The 18,285-nt window shown below is 39.9% G+C and overlaps 1 protein-coding gene across 11 annotated transcripts in view; it reads right to left on the bottom strand.

Annotated features, from left to right (window-relative positions):
- fryl (furry homolog, like) overlaps positions 1-18,285 on the bottom strand; it is a 55,314-nt gene that overhangs the window by 28,094 nt on the left and 8,935 nt on the right. For 6 of the 11 annotated variants that reach the window (XM_072439447.1, XM_072439441.1, XM_072439438.1 and 3 more), the window contains 13 exons: positions 10,382-10,590; positions 9,887-9,940; positions 8,541-8,680; positions 8,368-8,464; positions 7,150-7,229; positions 6,149-6,229; positions 5,764-5,932; positions 5,214-5,306; positions 5,038-5,136; positions 4,840-4,941; positions 2,043-2,087; positions 317-420; positions 118-226 (listed from right to left, as the gene is read on the bottom strand). In XM_072439447.1, the coding sequence (XP_072295548.1) occupies positions 118-226; positions 317-420; positions 2,043-2,087; positions 4,840-4,941; positions 5,038-5,136; positions 5,214-5,306; positions 5,764-5,932; positions 6,149-6,229; positions 7,150-7,229; positions 8,368-8,464; positions 8,541-8,680; positions 9,887-9,940; positions 10,382-10,501 (1,293 nt within the window). In that variant the 5' untranslated portion in view covers positions 10,502-10,590. Of the gene's footprint in view, positions 1-117; positions 227-316; positions 421-2,042; positions 2,088-4,839; positions 4,942-5,037; positions 5,137-5,213; positions 5,307-5,763; positions 5,933-6,148; positions 6,230-7,149; positions 7,230-8,367; positions 8,465-8,540; positions 8,681-9,886; positions 9,941-10,381; positions 10,591-14,498; positions 14,989-18,285 lie in introns of those variants that run through there. The other 5 variants (XM_072439442.1, XM_072439449.1, XM_072439444.1 and 2 more) reach the window with 4 other exon arrangements.

The raw sequence follows: 18,285 nt of genomic DNA, 5'->3' as shown, positions 1-18,285 counted from the left end.
TAAATCAATGTCTATGTGTTTAAATAAGCAAAAATCTAGTTTCAGTTCAGCCCAGATAAAGTCTTATACTTGAATCATGATCAATCATAGATCATACAAAGCACATGTGTAACAAACCTGAGCTATAAACTGGATAATCTTGACAAAAATGTTGAGGGGAGTGTCTCTGGGAACCACACTCCGGGATCCTTTGGGGAAGAGTGCTGAAACGATGCTGAGGAGTCGACTAGAGGAAGTACAGTAGATGTTTTATGAGTGTGTAATAAACGTGCAACGAGAGGCTTTTATTACATCCCCATAATAATAAGTAACCCACCTCTGTGTGACTGTGTTGCTCTCACACTTGATCCTGATGATGTAGACCCACAGTAGTCTATAGAGGGACTCCAGTGCTACACGAGACATTTTGGGGTCTTTGTTCTGGACACGTGAAAAAACATTTGTGAGAGGTTGGATTTGGGCCCAAAGTCTTATACGTACCTGCGCACAATCACCATTAGTATTTGCATTTTTTTTTATATCCATGTTAAAATATCTTCTATCTGACTAGGACACATTCATTGTTTATAGGGCAACTATTAAAATAGCTGTTAAGTTCCCCTAATAACATAACATGTGCACTATATCCCCATCAAATGTGTTAAAACAAATATGTATGTGTATGTATGCATGTACTGTAGGTGAGGTATCATAATAGTAGGTTGAAGCATCACATTTCAAAACAAGTTGTGATAAATGAGAAGACAAATGAGAAATGCAAATAAAATGTAGCTCAATTAAAAAAACTGCCAAAAAGTCCAACACATAGAAGTCCAAAAAATATGAAGTCACAATATTAAATCGAGTCAATGAAGTGACAAAGCCTTCTAACAATTACAACACATCACATTATAGCACCAATCTACAGAGCAAATCTATGCTTCCATTTTGTAGTCACATTAGTATCTACAATAGATGATACAAAGCATTAGAAGGGATTATGTATGAATGGGAGGTCTACTACACTTCTGAGGGCTGTTTCATAAAAAGCCAGGTTTACTGTCTGATTCTGGCATGACTGAGCATAAGCAGAAGTTAACAGGATAAGTCTGTTTCACCAGTCTCACTCAGGCCTTTCCCGAACAGTCTCATTAATCCACACAATACAAGACTACGGAGCACACGCCGACACCAAAACCTCTTTAAGATACGAGGACACAAACCTGTGTTTGGTGAGACACAATCAGAGGAATTAAATGAACCAACGGGCAAACTTTATAATACTACACTGCACATAAGGAGTATTTTACCAACACAAAGCCGCAGCCTCAAAGATCAAACCCATCCTAATGAATGTCATTTATGAATTAGAAAATTATCAAATTGTGCTGGCCTGTGGTCCAGTGGTTAAAGCACAGCACATGTATGCTCCGTGTGTTGTGAGCTCCAATCCCGACTCCAACAATTTACTGCATGTCCTCCCATCTCTCATCCCCCATTACACTCTGTCCCTTCTTGTCTAAAAAAGTCTACGGGCCAGAAAATATAGAAAAAATATTGAAAATGTAGGCTTACGTGCATATTCTTGATAGTCTACTTATTATTTTAATTGAATATGTTGACCTATTAGAATTATCATTTAAAGATAAACCAACTTCACATTTTGTTCACAAGTTCAGTAACATTAATGTAGTAATAATTAAAAAAAAAAAAAACATTTTGGGATATTGATAAAATGAATATGAAACATATTCCCCTTAAAATTAGATCAAAGTGCAGTGTTTATGCACTAAAGCCGTTTTATGAAACAGCCCCATTGAAGCCACTTCTTGATCTCAGCCAGTAAGGTAAAGCTTCTCTATGGTAAGACTCAAACATCAGAATCAATTGACTACAAAACGACAGTCGCATCACAAGCTACTACAGCATATTCTCCTCTACAACAAACAGAGCTATGTTCTACCCATTGAGCGCAGAGCGAGCGCAGAGCTGAACCTCGTCCTGTCCTGATCATTTCACCAGAGGGAAACAGTCAGGCACCTCGCGGACACCCAAAGACTCACCTGCAGCGTCTCAATCTGCTTTCGGATGCTGTTGTTAGAAGGCATCTGGAGCAAGTCAATGCAAGAAAAAAAGATCAAATGACAGAAGACAAAGGACGCAGGGAGGTGGATAAAATGCAAGTTAAAAACACACAAAAACACAAAATATTGAAGACTGTTTTTGTAAACATGTAGTTTCAACATGCCACGAGTGGAAATGAACTATTGGATTTGAGTGGCATGTGACGACTACTTTTGGTACAGAGCATTTTAAACTATGCGAGTGAGTGTTGGTCAGGTAATTACGATAAACACTGTGTGTGAGTGAGGTCTGCAAGTTAAAAGACACAGCGGACACAAAAGGAAAATGACGAAGACGAAGAACAGGAAATTGGATGGAAAACAGGAATTGAATCAAAATCAAAGCAGATATGAAGCAACACCGGTTGATTTCTAGCCACAAAGAATACCATTATTTCATTTTAACCATGTGGATATCCAGCTGAATATGCTATTGCAGTTAACATTTAGAGTGTGCCATTTATTATGATGATTCCTCTTTCATTGAGCAGTTCAATTCAAACGATGACACAGAATTTAATGTTTGTTGCATAATGTCAAACTCTGGTAGCAAATAACTTTACTGTGTCCTATAAAAGATTTGTGCACACTGACATTAATGAGTTACGCTACATTAAACGCAGATCCACCGTATGGTTAAAACAAAAAACAAACAATTAGCCCTGAGCATCTGCAATCATTACTTCAGCCACACAAGCCCACATGATTTTCTATTTCACCAGGAATCGTTTTTAAAAATTACACAGAAAAATGCTGCGACGTCAGACACAACCATTCAGAAATCTCCAGAAACACGCAAATGTATCCACCCAATGATCAGAGTCCATGAGGGGAAAATCAATGCAGGATGGGAAAAGGTCGTTAAGTCGCTCGGGCAGTCAATGGGAGATTCAATCAGTCAGTCTGGTTCATGATCAAGGAGCGAGCAGGAGAGGCTTGATCCGCTTTTAAAGGAGTCGTAGACCGGAGCTGAACAGCACTTGTGATAACGACATACTCCAAAACAATACTGACATTACTTGTTTTGGGAAATGGCTTTTCAGAAGAGCTGCACTATCTATCATCACGATGTCACTGAATAAAAGCCTTACAGGTTTGATTTCATAAAACATGTAAGGTATTTATTCAGCTAGACTTTATTTAAATTTGTTACTGACATTTGTAAACATGCACGGGAAGACAGCATATCATTTATTACATTTAATCAAACTTGCCGTTTGATTCCATTCTGTCCATAAGGGGTGCACCGATATATCGACCGATATTCACGTCACTGACGAGTGATATCAGTTTCAGCTGTGATGGTTACGCTCCAGTAATGAAAGAGTTAACTCCCTTCAGAAACAGGAAGAAAAACAGCTCCGTGGACAGAAGAAGCTGTATTCTAACAGAACAGAAACTTTAATCCAGTTTAAGACGAAACGTATCATTAAATATAAGCGTGACAAAGTCACTTGCAGCCGGCGATAAACGCAATGGTTTTTTCAGACGTTATTTGACGATCAGTTTTGACATGTTTACTCAGTCTAACTTCAGTGTGAGAGGTTTAAAGAAGGAGGAAAAACAGCAGAGTCTGAGGAGGAGAGACTGTCGCTGCTGCGGTTACAGGAGGCGGCGTTCAAGTGTTTAAAATAACCACAACATTTAGAAAATATTGGCCTAATATCGGTTATCGGCCAAAGCTTTCCCCATAACATCGGTATCGGCCCAAAATGTCCATATCAGTGCACCACCGCTGTTCGTATTTGCCTTTTTATGACAAATGTTTACTTGTTCGATTGAAATTACGGATTCAAATTCAGACGTGTGATATTTTAGATCTTTGCATGTTTATTTTTCCCAGTTTGTAGCTCAAGTTGCACGAGTTTGAATTGTATTGAATAAAGCCATTTTTGATCATAAAGCTGAGGATGTGATTTTTCCTCTTTAGACAACAAGAAGGTCTTTATAGCCTTATCTAATCAAGTGCTATTCCTGTTCCGATCTGGTGTTTTATAATGAGAGGGAAAGAACATTATGATCTTCGACAGAGCCACAGAAAACTCTACTGGAAATTTAGCTTTGATTTGTGTTTCTCACTGTCATAGCAATAAGTCAGCCCCATTTTCTGCCAATTATAACCTTTACAATCAAACTTGTTATGGGAACCCAGAAAAGCTTTTAATTTGAAGTTTCATAATCATCATAAGACCGTATTTCAAATTAACAAAGAGCTAGTTTTGATATGAAAGCTGGTAACACTTTATAATAATGCATTAATATGAAAACACATGAAGTTTAGTCATGTTTTGTGACTTATGTTTAAAAGCCATAGTAGATAAATGGCTTTGCCCCAGGTTTTGTGGGGCAGAACAAGCACCAATATCCATCAGAACTTCTATAGTTTTTGCAGTTGATTGGAACAATAATTGTAATCATGATTACAACTCCATTAACTGATCTGGTCAGATCTCAGAAGCTAAAGGACAGGGCCTGGTTGGTACTGATGGGAGACCGCTGGACCACCAGGAGCCACAGGGGAGCGCTAGAGGGAATGTCATTGTGTTTTTCAGACACTTCCCCCACGTTGCCTAGTAAAGCGCTTCCAGTGCCTTGTATAAATACACTGAATAAGTCATAATTATATCATCATATTCTATAATCGCTCTATATTGCTGCGTTATTAAAAAGTGTTACCTGACCTAAATTGTGGTCATGATTGTTCATCATTTCATCTGAGGTAAGTGTTTGGAGGTACCTTGAGGTGCGAGAGGCAGTTCTGGAGGAATATGTGCCAGTTGTTGAGAAAGAACTGCTTCTGACTAACACACAGCAAACAAGTCACCAGGGGATACAGAGCCTGAAGAAACAGAGAATTAGATTAAAAAACAGGAATTCAGGCTTCAAGGCCAAATCGTCATGGTAAAAAGGAGGTATGAAAGAGAAAAACTCTTACCAAGGAATGTTTCTTCCGAGAGCTAAGGTCATACGTCGTCTGATAAAGCATCTCCACAAAGTTTTTCAGACATGGTACATTCACTTCATTTTTCACCGCCTGGGAATGAATGATACACTTAACAAGCTCATTCAGATTCATGATAACATTTCAACTGGATATTTGTCATTTCTCACAGCAGCCACAGGGATGAGGATTTCAACGAAAAGGCCGGCCAATGCGTGCTTGATGTCCTTGTCTTTGACCTCCAGGAAATACTGGGCACACTCCTGAAACACCAGAGATGTACATGGGCAGTAGATAAACTACAATTCATTTTAAATTTAGCACCGTTTAGATGTCAACATTTTTAGATGTCAAGTAACTGAATCTTTAGATGAAACATACACACAAAATAACAAGCCAAATCTAAAATTGGAACTAAAATGTTGCATAATGAAGATGGTCATGCACCAAACGTGCAGCAAATGTTTCAAGATAATTATGATGATAATGTTTCTTCTCGGAATAACAATAATTTGTAATGCTATTGTTCCTTTTCTGTAGAGTCTGTGGTTTCTGCTGTTAAGAGGCGTTTAGAAAATATTGGCCTAATATCGGTTATATTTGGTTATCAACCAAAGCTTTTCCCATGAAGTTGTTATGGGCCCACAAGGTCCATATCGGTGCACCACTATTACATATACTATAAAGATACTGAAACAGAGCACAATGAGTTTATTTTACCTGCATAAATTGAAAAGATGCCTCAAAATCCTCCACAGGGTACATTTTAACCCGGAAGAACTTCATGCCCATGATGAGGGTAATGATGCTCTGGACGATGTACGGGCTCTGCTCCTTCTGCCTCAGCTCCTTCAACTCTGTGATGAATTTCTTTCTAACCGACTGAAACCTGGAGAAAACGTACAGTGTGAAAGATGCCAGTGAACAACCTGCCATAAATAAATACATTATATTTGAAAATTGGAATTGAAATTTGTGTGTGTAAAACATATGATCTTTTTGAAACATACACAATTATTTACATACATCATCTGAGAATCGTTAAATGGCTACTAACTTTTGAAAACAGGATATGGATTAGTTTAAAGATGAATGATGAGCTTACTTTGACTGTGTAAGGACTCCGATGACCTCTGCATACAGATCTGCAATGATGTGCACATTGCCAGTGTTGGGCCCACAGTAACTGTCAAAATAAAGAGATTGTGAGTGTAACAAAGGGTACAAGCAGTCTAATGTTTATCTCACATTTCATTTTGAACTACTTTAGTTTGGCTTTTGCACTGGTCTGTATTTGGTTACACCTGGTTTTGTGGTGATTCATACATACATAATGCTGGGCCTGGTTTGGTTTACATAAATGTGGTTAAAGTTCCCTGTATACGTGTTCAAACTTGGAAATACAAGGCATCAACATTGTGAATGGGACAAAACAGTAACTAAAGATAACAGGACCAAAGTCTACATCTGAACCTCATGGCTCTTCTCCATTAGTACCTGCTTGGCCCGAGTCGGCCTTTAGTCTGATTAAGTCCTGGTTCATTTCAGGGTCAGTTCTAGAGAAGTCTGGCTTTAGTCAACACTGTAGTCTTAGTTTCATTAGGGTTCAATTTAGACCGTGTCCCACTTTTGTTTTTTGTCAATTTAAAAAGGTGTACTATGTAATTTTCCCAGGGTGCCCCACACTATCCATGGAGATATTGTTTTCCTAGAATGTTCCACAGTATTGCATTTGACCGTGGTAGTTTAATAGGGATTTCAAATCTGTACCATTTCATTTCAACATTTTCTTAGATTTGATGAAGAAGAAAACATGCATTCTTATTGTTAGCAGGGCCACAATTCCACAGATCTGACCTGAACCTTGTCCTTGTGAAGTCACCTGCTTGACTCAATGAGAGAAATACATTTAATGTAATATTGTGGAACATTGAAGGGAAAGCAATAACATCTCCGTGGAGACAAGCGGCTGTTGACCCTTCACCGGGAAAAAGTACTTAGCGCATCTTTAGTCCATCATCGCTATGACAGATACAAGTCAACGGTATTCTCAATCATCAGGTGCGCGTGTGAGCGGAGCGTGTGTGAGCGGAGCGCTCTACTTACCCCTCTTTATGTTTAAAGTGCTTAAACGCCAGGTTTAGGACTTCATGTACTAAACCATCTGGCACTGGGTGAAGAGGAATCTGTGATGTAAACACAGTGTCATTAGTCTTATTTGAAGCGCTGATAGCATTCTTGCTCTTTCTTAGCTCCATTCATTACTTCCCCACAACAGGAGCAAAGCCAAGGACAACACAGCTCTAGTCTCCAAGGGCCGCTCTAGGTTCAAATGCTGAATTCAGTTTGAACATTCAGAGGCAGCACAGTTTAATGTGGGTGTAATGCCACAGTGTTTGTTTGCTGTGAGTAAACTCACTAATAACTGCAATCAATTCATGGACTGTAACAATCTACAATGAATAATATTAATACACACCAAGCTACACAAATATTAAATACTGCAGCTCTGTGGCATTTATTAGAATTATAAAACTAAAATATTGACACCTAGAGGTCAGACAATACTTAAATCCCATGAGATTATAAAAACTTAATATTAAGTAATAAGTGCGTGTGCATAATTATGCACACACACAAATGTGTTCCATTTATAAAGCAGTCTATTGTAGCCCAACCTAAATTAGATGCAGATTGCTGGCAAATTTATAAAAGGGGGAAAAAATATCAAAAGATCATTCTACAGAAATAAAATACTCATGACAAGATAAAGACAATGTAATATGAATGTATCTGATAACATTTATCAGATGTGTACCTCAACATCATAGTTGTCACACGATATCAATTACAAAACACTTATTGCTGTGTGGATCTAATTATAAGGCATTTGTATCCTGCGAACCAGGAAGTAGCACTAGTGCAATATTGGCATGTTAGTTGTTATTAGCATAAGTTTCCAAAAGTTGTGAAATGTGCATATAATTTCAATGCCAGGAATGCATTAGGAAAGTGAGGAATAACCCAACCCCGTTTATCCAACTGTTCAGACAGTAATAAGCAGGTACGGGGCATTTTAATGAAACATTTTGGAAGAAAAAAAACTGATTTAAAAAAAAAAGTATTACTGTGTAGCTGTTTGTAATTAAAATACCCATTCACAAATATATGGTTTGAATGTATTAGGTTGATATGTATGTTATATCCAAGTTTAGCGCTCACGTCACATTGTGCTGAATAAGAGCGTCACCATGGGGCCGCACAGGTGCAGGCCTCACACCACCTCACTAGTATTTATAGCACACAAAGTGCACTGTCACTTACCTGTTTTAGAACTTCAACAGAAACTAAACAAAATATGAAATCTATGGCCAAGTCTCTCCGCTCCAAAAGGTAATCTTTGTCCCGGTGCTGTTCATCTCTAGAAAAAGAAAACATGATTTCAGCCACATCCAGACTCTTAGTGCTGTGCAATGTGAGCACGTCGAGAGCTTCACCCTTTGGACTTGGTGCCGATACGAGGTCTGTACTCATAAGACTCGTCTTCGGTGCCGCTCTGCCGCCGGTACCAGTCAAAGAGTGTGCGCAGAAGGGAGGGCAAACAGTGCTCTGCTATTGAGCTCATAGAGCTTATTAACTGCAAACGACACACACACAATTGAGCATTAACTTACAGAGCATGACTTCAAACATCATTTTACATAAATGATAATGGCTTTTCATGTTATAAAGCACCAAGTAATGTTTGTGATCAAATAATAAAGTGAATGAATGTACAAGTTATGAAAATAAAACAACATAACTCTCAAATTCACAGTACAGATATAAAAAACAGCTCAGAATGAGAGTTTTCATGTTGTTGATGGCAAAGAATGTGTCAACAAAATGAGGAATAACTTTTGGACAGCTGCAAACTGTTTAAAATGCACTAGCTTTTGTTGTTTTTTTAGACACAAGACTGGTGGCAGTTTGCCCCTTTAAATCTGCATGCTGCAATTAGCTCTGTGCATGAAGTGGCAGTTAGCTGTTGATTTTTAAATAGTGCAATTAGTATTAGCATCAAGACACAAACACATCCCTTTAAGTGTTATTTGGTGAAGTATTAATCTGTTTAGTAAAGTATTCAACACTTTGTTAGAGTAATCGACCTAAACTCGCTATTCATTGATTTTATAGTATTTATTCATTTCAGACTGACTTGGCAAAAGTCAACTTACCTTGAGCTAGTGATTTAAACAAATAAACAGACCAACAGCCTTTTTATGCACAAAGCAAATTAAACCCGTGACAAAACAGGACTTTTACACTCTGTAGTCAGCTGTACCAGTGACCAGCTCCTCTGATGATTACCATAAATATGGTCCATCAGGGGCTCGACCACACACGAGAGCCACCATCAGATACATAAAACATGCAGCGTGGCCGGAGCTCATCAACTATTAAACTGAACCTGCAATGTGTTTAAAGGAAAGGGGAGGATGATGGATGTAAGGCAGGAGTTATGCAAGCGCTGCCTCTGCCCTTATGCTGCCAGACAGAGCCCGTCCAGAGCCCAATGCTGATATAGTGCCCGGGATGACACAGCACTTCTCCCGTCCTCTCACTTTTGCACTCTCCAGACCCATTTGGGCTGCCTCACTCACAAAGGGACAGCTGGATCTATAGCGCCATCTCCTCATTGGCTTTGTGTTGTGCTGAACAACGCAGTATGCAGCATGCAGTCCTTTTGTGTAGTTCTGTGTAATTGCCACAAACGAGGGGCTGGGGATGGGTCACTGAGCAGGGGATTGATTGGGAGGAGCGGCCCGGTTCAATGCATCATGTACACCACAGACTGATTCACCTGGTCAAATTGTGCATCTTCCCCTCTTTGAAGGGATCGGGAAAGGGGCTTCTCCTGTGAGGGACGCAGAAAAAGAGACTGAAGTCATATGAAAAACATAATACTGCTCTCATCTCACTAATAACCGATATATAATACTTAAAAGAGCTACAATGGCAAGGCAAGTTTATTTGTAGAGCACAACTTGTACAAAAGGTAATTCAAAGTGCTTCACTCGACAGGGAAAAAGCATTAAAATCACAAAGACATGACAGAAATCACAAAACATGCACATGCTTGAGGTGCCAATAAGTTTACATTTGTATTATTTAAACCATTTGTGACAATAATGATTTATAAAATGATCTATATTAAATGGTAGGCAGGCACGGGAATATTCTATATACACATACAATATCAAGTTTCTTTTCGATGACATTTGTGATTTATTGTAAAATCGCAACATTTCCCCTCAGAATAATCATGACTAACATGTTTCACATCCCTAGCTCTTACCAGTGGTTCGGCCATGACCATCTCGATCTTCTTCTCCGCCAGCACAGCGAACTCTGCGAACAGGCTCTTGATGACGAACTCGCCCGGTTTGAGCTCGGGGTCGATGGTGATGCTTGACATGGCGGCGATGTGCTGCTTGTCCCAGGACAGAGGAGTGACTGAGGCGGGCGCACGGCGTCTACTGGCGCTGCTGCTGACTGGGGTAGAGGCTGCAGAGACAGATGTGTGAAGTATTACAAAACACCAGGGAAGGATTCATCTTCTTCACTAGAATCTTGGTGTTTATCGGGCGCATGATGAGCCCTGTGTCTTTACGTATGGCAAGTATTTTGTATCCCATTCAAATCATGTAGGCAAATACATGGATGAGTTTACATTTGGTGCAGGTGGATGGATTAAGCAAGATTTAAGGGCATGGCCTCACTCACAAAGGGAAACCATTATGAAGCCAGACACTCTGATTGCCCAATATCCTGTTTAAGTGTGATCTATGAGGAATACATTTGTCCAAACAATAAATGAACTGGCCATGCGACAGAAATAGGTAATAAATGGTTAATCACTGACATTAGAGTGTATTTAAGTCTGTTGACTAATTTCTGGATCTGGTCCATCCCAGACTGAGACTCGGGCCAAGTGGCGGCCGCACACTGACCCTTCACCCTGATCCCTCCCAGGAAAAGGCCTTGTTCTGCAGCTTCCTGGTTGTCACAGAAACTCTCATGCTGTCTGAATAGTGAATACCACCAAAGAGCATTCGAGCTGTACTAGACCTGCACAATTAATAGCAATAGAATACGCAATTTTAATGGAGGCAATTAGCAAATCACAAAGGCTTCAATTTCAAGTAGCATTATTTCCTCCAGACAAAACAAAATATCCCGTTTTATTCTGCACAAAAACTGCCAACCCTGTATTTTGTTTGTACAAACATGTTCTGTCAGTTTACGCTTCAGACTTTTTGTCAATTCTCCTGGATTTTAAATGTGACGACCAGAATCCTATTATTAAAAGATAAATTGCAAATCGATTTGTTCGTTTTATTTTTGTTGTTTTACCAAGAAAATCCTGGCACGGTTTAAATAGTGTTTTTTAATACGGTCCAAGAGAAGAAGGAAAAAATATATAATTGTGTAGTTCTATAAACTCTGAAGTTGGATTGTCAACATAATGATTCTAAGCATTCACCTAAATTTGCCTTAATATGAAAGCACATTATTTGTAACAAATTGCTTGCTGAAGAACAGAGTTATTAAAATGTAGTCGGTGACCTGGCAGCCGGAGCTTTGAGATGAAAAAATATGAATTGAATAAAAGGAGATTAAAGTGTTTGTGGATAGACGGCACCCTTAGCTAGTGTCAGTGCCGATGCTAATGCTACGGTCCATCTATGCTGTCACAGAGAAGGCCTTTCAAGCAGCTGCCCTTTTGTTTACTGTGCTCCACCAACACCCAGTGATGTCACACATAGGCAGCTACTTCAGTGCTAGTGAGACACGCTGCTCCCTCCAGACTGCTCCCACATCTGTCTCGCAGCCTGGCCCTTGACACACAAAAACTCAAAATATGAACCAACAAGTCTCACTTTCTCACCAAAACTCAGACTCAATGTTCCGCATTTCGAGAGAACAGCTAAATATAGAAAGATGGAACTAAGGGATGTTATGAAATATGTGATAACTATATAGAAATATGTATTAGTTTCAAATTTAAGTTATGTTTAGCTGTGCATATGACTGAAAGGATTTTCTTTGCATTCTTGACTTTTATGTCTTAAACCGTTGTGTGATTTCTGTAATTTCTAAGTGATTTGAATGCATTTTTTCATGTTGTGTGAAGCACTTGGCCTTGTGTACGAGATGTGCTTTACAAATAAACTTGCCTTGTGGGAAGAATACTGGTATCCTTTTCTAACTTACTTTTACTTACTTCATAAACAATGAATAGTACATTTTAAACCAGATTCAAGCCTACTGTCAGTTTGTGGACCTTAAGATTTTGAAACATGCAGTATTTTCAATGATAATAAGAAATCAGCTTCATATTGCACAGCCCCAGCATTGTCCCTCCTTTCCATGAACAACTTTCTTCAAATACAACACCCAAATGAAAATGACTCTGGACAGTGACTATTATAAGTTACTCCCAGGCAGTGGTGACTCAGTCATTATCCTGAGGTCACAGGTTGTTTTTATATTCAAATCTATTCAAAAACACAAGGCTTTCTTTGCAAACATGCAAACATTTAGGATTACTCCGTCTGGTGATATGATGGCCTTGACTTTTGAGTTGCTGTGCTGTGCAAAATAGAGAAAAGCAACAGGCAAAGATTGATGACATTTCTAAGCCTTCATTGACCGTCTGAGTTGCTGTATTGTTTATATTTGGTCAAATTTAAGTCACATGCTGTAGTACAGTAGCTTCATTGTCCGTCTTTGCCCCAGCATGACTTTGAGTGGTTATAAGAACTACTTCCCTAGATGTGAGCGCCTTGAGAGACCCCACAGGGAAAGTTCAAGTTTGGAGCTAAAGAAACAAAGCACTGAAGTATTACACAACTGTTATAGCAGGAACAGTATCACAGTAAAAACAAATGCCTCCCCAAAGCATGCTCTCCTGGCCGTCAGGACAACAGGACAACCACACAGGGTCAGGAATGCACAGTGTGTATGGGACACTTTTGACTGAAGACAATAGAATCAGCCAATGCTTATGTGGCACGGCCATACCAACTTTACCATTGTGTCTCAACATGCTCCAGCTTTGACAAGTTAGTACTGGCTCTTCATCATCACTAAACAAGAATATTGGCAAATAAAACTGCTTAGTGAGTTTGTCTTGTATGTAAATAAACTTAATGTGTGTCCTTATCCTCTTGTGAAGCTTGAATTATGTTGGGACACAGTTAACAGAGGTCCAGAGCGAGAACTTTCTCTAGAATGAATTGGCCCCAACACTTCCTGGAGTCTTGTGAATACATGGGGGTTGCTCGGCAACCAGGGCCTGGCAAAGACAGGACACTATCGTTTGTTTTACTTTTGAGGTGGATTACACAAATAAAATGTGAAGTAGCCTACATGAAGAGTGAAAAGGCGTCACACAAACATTTACAGTGTCCGTTTGAAAAGGTTTGGACACCATCGGAGAACTGCAGACAGAATGGACATTTGTTATCATAGAAAGTGTCATTTTGGATTAAAAAAATAATAATTAAATCAACCTTTACTAAATTATTATAACTTATGAGTAAGATTCCCATTCAAAACAAAGTCTGGTTGTGCTCCAGCAGAGGCTCTCACAGGCCACAGATCCTCCTGGATCTGATGGTCAGCAGCGGCTAATAACAGGCGGGAACAAGAGGACGGATCAATATCACAGAAACATTAGCTGCTCCAAAGGGAACAGAGGAGGTTTTAAAACTGGAGGAAATTCTGCAATGGAGGCGGTGAGTGCAGCGCAGAAATTGATTTTTATTTTTCTGACTACTGTGTATCAGTGAAATCTGAATGTAATGAGCATTATGAGAAACCGCACAGTAAACATGTAGAAACGTAATCAGAGGTCATAGGTATGGACAAGGAAAAGCAAAACACTGCAATGGCCTGTGTGAATGTATAATTTATCTGCCAGACAAAACCCACAAGTACCCCTGCTTGGCTCAGGACAACCTCATCCTCCGATGAAGGAGTGCATTATGGGTCGAATGCAAAAGAGCCAACTTTATCAGGTGTGCACCGATAAAACAAGTGAAAGTCTGTGAAGCTTGAAATTAACATCACTTAATACTAGTTTTGCCAAACAGTTGAATATTAGATAGTTACAGCATACATAGTTTGTTGGGGTATGTAGGATCTACGACAGAAAGACTAAACTAAAAAGGATAGTGCTGCACCAACCTCTGAGGGATTTAACTGCAGAAAAGTAAAAACGCAGTCTTTGATTGCAGAAGTGTTGTCTGTCACCTGAATACACAAGTGTAAATCGGTCTCCATTAATGAGCTACTTTTAAGAAAAGGTGATAACTTGGAGCAAGCGTCACATACAAGCGTGTGCAGCCTGCAGTCTGGATGAGGCAGATAAGTCTGGACACAGTGATATGTAAATATGAGGTACTCACAGCTGCTGCTCCATGACTTGAGCAGAGATTTGATGCTGATCTCGAAGAAGACCGAATCCTGCAGGCTCAGCATCGCTGCTAAAAAGCTGGGCTCCCAGAAAGGGACCAAGTGTTACTGGATATCTGTCAGAATTATTCTAGGAAAACCACTCATTCCACTCAGAAATCTGCCCTGGTGTGAGGTCCCTGACTGGAGCTCCGGTCTCCACAGGTGCATCCCACACTGTGGCTGTCTGCTCCACCTGGACACTGAGGACTTGACTGCACTGAGGAAGAGGAGCAAGAGCATGGCCCGCACAGTTAAACAAGTATTCCACCCAAGACATGCCTTCTGCCCATGGGCCAATCCACAGAGTCCCTCATGGCCACAGAGAACAGCCCTCAAGTAAATGTTCAGAGGAACTCTCTCATTCTGAGAAATCAGCGACCAAAACAGTTCACAACAAAAGTCTCAACATACAGCAATATTCCTCTTTCCTAACCTCCTGAGTGTGCCAGCTCTAGCCCGCTAGCACTGTCAGCTCCTCCGCCTCCCAGCACTCTCTCACTCCCCATTCGCTCAGAGCAGCCCCTCCTTCCCGGCTCTGCTCCTCCCTGATGCTTCTATTCTCTCAAAGAGAGAGAGCGTGTCCCAACAGCAAACACAGCCAGCAGCCAAGTGGGGGGCGGTGATGTCATCAAAATGCTGCGAGTGTTCACTGGCTGCTGTTCAGCGATGCTAGCGCATGTCAGAGCCAACTGCACGGCCTCTTCTGGCCTATCAAACGCATACTTCCTGAAAGCTCCTCAGTTATACTGATGCGTCATCCTGACTGCAGCAGCACGAGCAGCACAGAAAGGGAGGATGCAAGAGAGACTGTACCAGAGACTAAACTAAGCCAAGAAGTTCAGCACTGCACATTTGCGTCTCAATAACAAAGAACATGTAGTATATTTAAGTGGAACAAAAGATACTGGGAGTACAGGTTGCACTGGAAGTTTAATTCAAATCACTGATGATCCTTGCATTTGCTAAATGTTCACACCCAGTGGAGTCATAAGCATTACATCACTGCTTTGTCCGCATGAAGCATACAGGGCTCATTTGTTTGAATGTGAGACACGGCAGGTTCATCTGCGGCTCATCTTGTGTGTACTTCACCAAACACAGAGGCGCGTGACTCTCAAAGTCATCTGAAGCCAAGCACAAGATCAGGTTTGTTAACACAATATTGTGTGGGGCATGGCACTAGGAGCTGCTCTGAGACAAACACTCTTTTGTCCCTGTGGTCCAGTCTTCATCTCTGTCTTTCGCCCTCGGTCTTTCTCTCAGTCACATGTCCTTCACTACACAAGTTATGCAAAACCAGGCAGCGCTCACTGCAAACAAACAGGGCACAAGCACAAGCTTTGTCAGGGCCACTGCTGTTCCAGTGGAGGCTCCACTCACATTTTAAGGACGTATAAGGAAACTGAACAGTTTACACTGGGCCACAGCTGGTTTTAGCTTAATGAAAATATAATAGTTTTTGTTGGTGCCCTAAACATTCAGGTTTAAAAGAATCCTTTGAACTGTGTAGGTTTAAAGATTGAAACATTTGACAAAACAAAGGCCAGAGCCTCTATCCATTGTTTAGTGTTAAACAGATTTAATGTTTGAGGAATGCAAAGGAATTACAGTCAACATGAGGTCTGAGTTTGTCCGTCTGGAGCTATTGTCTTCCAAGTGACGCACGTACAGGACTTCAAATGAACCATTATAGCACACTTCCTGGAGAGAAGAGCTCTGATCAAATTAACACTAAATGCACGGACAAGGTGAGGTACAGAAGCCCATTCACAAACTCACAGCTCTGACTGACAGAAGAGCATCATAGACATGGAGCAGAGGGCCCCGTCCGGAGCGGCAGACTGGAGGATGCATTTCCTGTCCCGGGCCGCTCTCAAGGGCAGGAGTGGGAACAATAATCGATCGAGCTGTAATCCAATCCCTGACCTCCTCCTAGGCTTGAGTTGCGGAGGACACGACATATGCATCCATCGCAGCACAACCGGCGCTCACATGACATCAACACAACTTTCTACAAAAATAATCAAATAGAGATGTCACTAATGCGGCCGCTCTTTAGTCGTTTAGTCGATTAATTGGTCGATGGCATTAATTTAGTCAACCGAAATTTGTAATAGTGGACTATTTATTTTATTTACATTAAAAGGGTTCATGTGGGACAGAAAAAAGGAGAAGACATGAAAGTGAGCTAACGTAATCTGCCTTTGAGGTAGAAATACACCATTTTACTTTTCTGAATTAATATTGTTGTTGACCAAGGTTTTGTATCAAATAGAACTACCTGAGATTCAAGCTCTGGATTACAAAAGGTACAACGTTTTTCACCAGTTTGTAAAGGATAATAACATGTAAAAGGTATTTACAAATAAGGATTTATTGTAATCAAGAAATTAACATTGTAATGACCATTCTGAAAACTTTCACAGGGATTAATATCTAAATAGTATCAATGCTAATCTGGACAGCTATTTTACTCTAAAACAAATGGGAAAGAGAGGGTAACTTTGTTTGACGGATAAAGAATGGGAATTGTGTGTACGTCTCAGTGGAGGACAATAAAATCACATCTGGAGGGAATTTTGTTGGGAAAATGTATGAAGTTGTTTCATAATCATGTCAAAGTACCTAAAGTTCACAAGTAAATTCTAACTGTTAGAGAAAGTGTGGTTGCCAGGAGGCAAACCACTATTGGAACGGTCCTGTTGTTCAGAAATATTGGACTAAAATTAACAATGCACTGCAGACTGAAAAAGGTCATCACAAGGAACTGCATGACAAACATCACCAACGATCAAGGACTGGACTGACATTGTGACTAATGGAAAACATTACATTAAGACTTCATTTGAAAATTAACAAATTTGATAAACTTGTTAATGGGACTTGCGCCATAATTTTATTTGTTTTCATTATTTCTATTAGTATTATTCTCCTGCTCTTTTTTGTTGTTATTTTTGTGTAAATTTCCCAATTTGGACGGATCATGCAGATACTTATGAGAGCTTTTCCACGCCCCTTTTAGTGACTAAATCAATAGGACATGTCGTTAGAAAAACCTATTTGACCAAAGCCATAATTATCACACAATAAAATGTTACAATTTAACAAAAGATAAATCCTTTGTTGTACATTACTATTCTACCATTATTTTGCTGTTCAACATACATTTTCTTCTTTATGTCAGACATAAAATGTATGACATTTTGAATGAATAACAATACTACTCTATAATATTGTGTTGTTCGGGATCGTCAAGGATCGTTAATCACACAATAATGGATTATCCAGAGGTCCCAAACTCACAAAGCCACTGTAAGCACTTTTCTTTGTGAATCTTTTCTTTGCCCTGCAGTTGGAACTCTTCAAACGCTTAAATGCTAAATGCTAAAAAACAACACTTGTTCTCAAAAGGTGAATCTCATTTTAGACAAGTCAAGCTGAAGTCTACGTCCCACAGGAGCAGCTCAGCAGCAAAGCAAATATTAAAACTCTTTTTTGCAGAGACTAAAAGTTAAACCAATTAGTCAAACACATCCTTAAATGATATAGGTTTGTTAGTGTTGATAAAACTCTTCTGTGCCCTTCTTCAAAAGTAACAATGACTTCCAGTTGATGATAATAAGCCACAGAACCCCCATCCTTAAACAAGCCTAAATGATTACACACATAAACATGTTCTGTAATACTCCCAAATCAAACTCAGCAGAACCTGCTGCACCCGTTAACCAAATAATTAGC

This window comes from Eucyclogobius newberryi, unplaced genomic scaffold (genome assembly GCF_026437365.1).
Source record: "Eucyclogobius newberryi isolate DKJ021-1_F unplaced genomic scaffold, fEucNew1.0.hap1 SCAF_9, whole genome shotgun sequence".
Taxonomy (NCBI): Eukaryota; Metazoa; Chordata; class Actinopteri; order Gobiiformes; family Gobiidae; genus Eucyclogobius; species Eucyclogobius newberryi.
The sequence above is the reverse complement of the archived record's forward strand: the minus strand, read 5'-3'. Positions and strand labels throughout refer to the sequence as shown.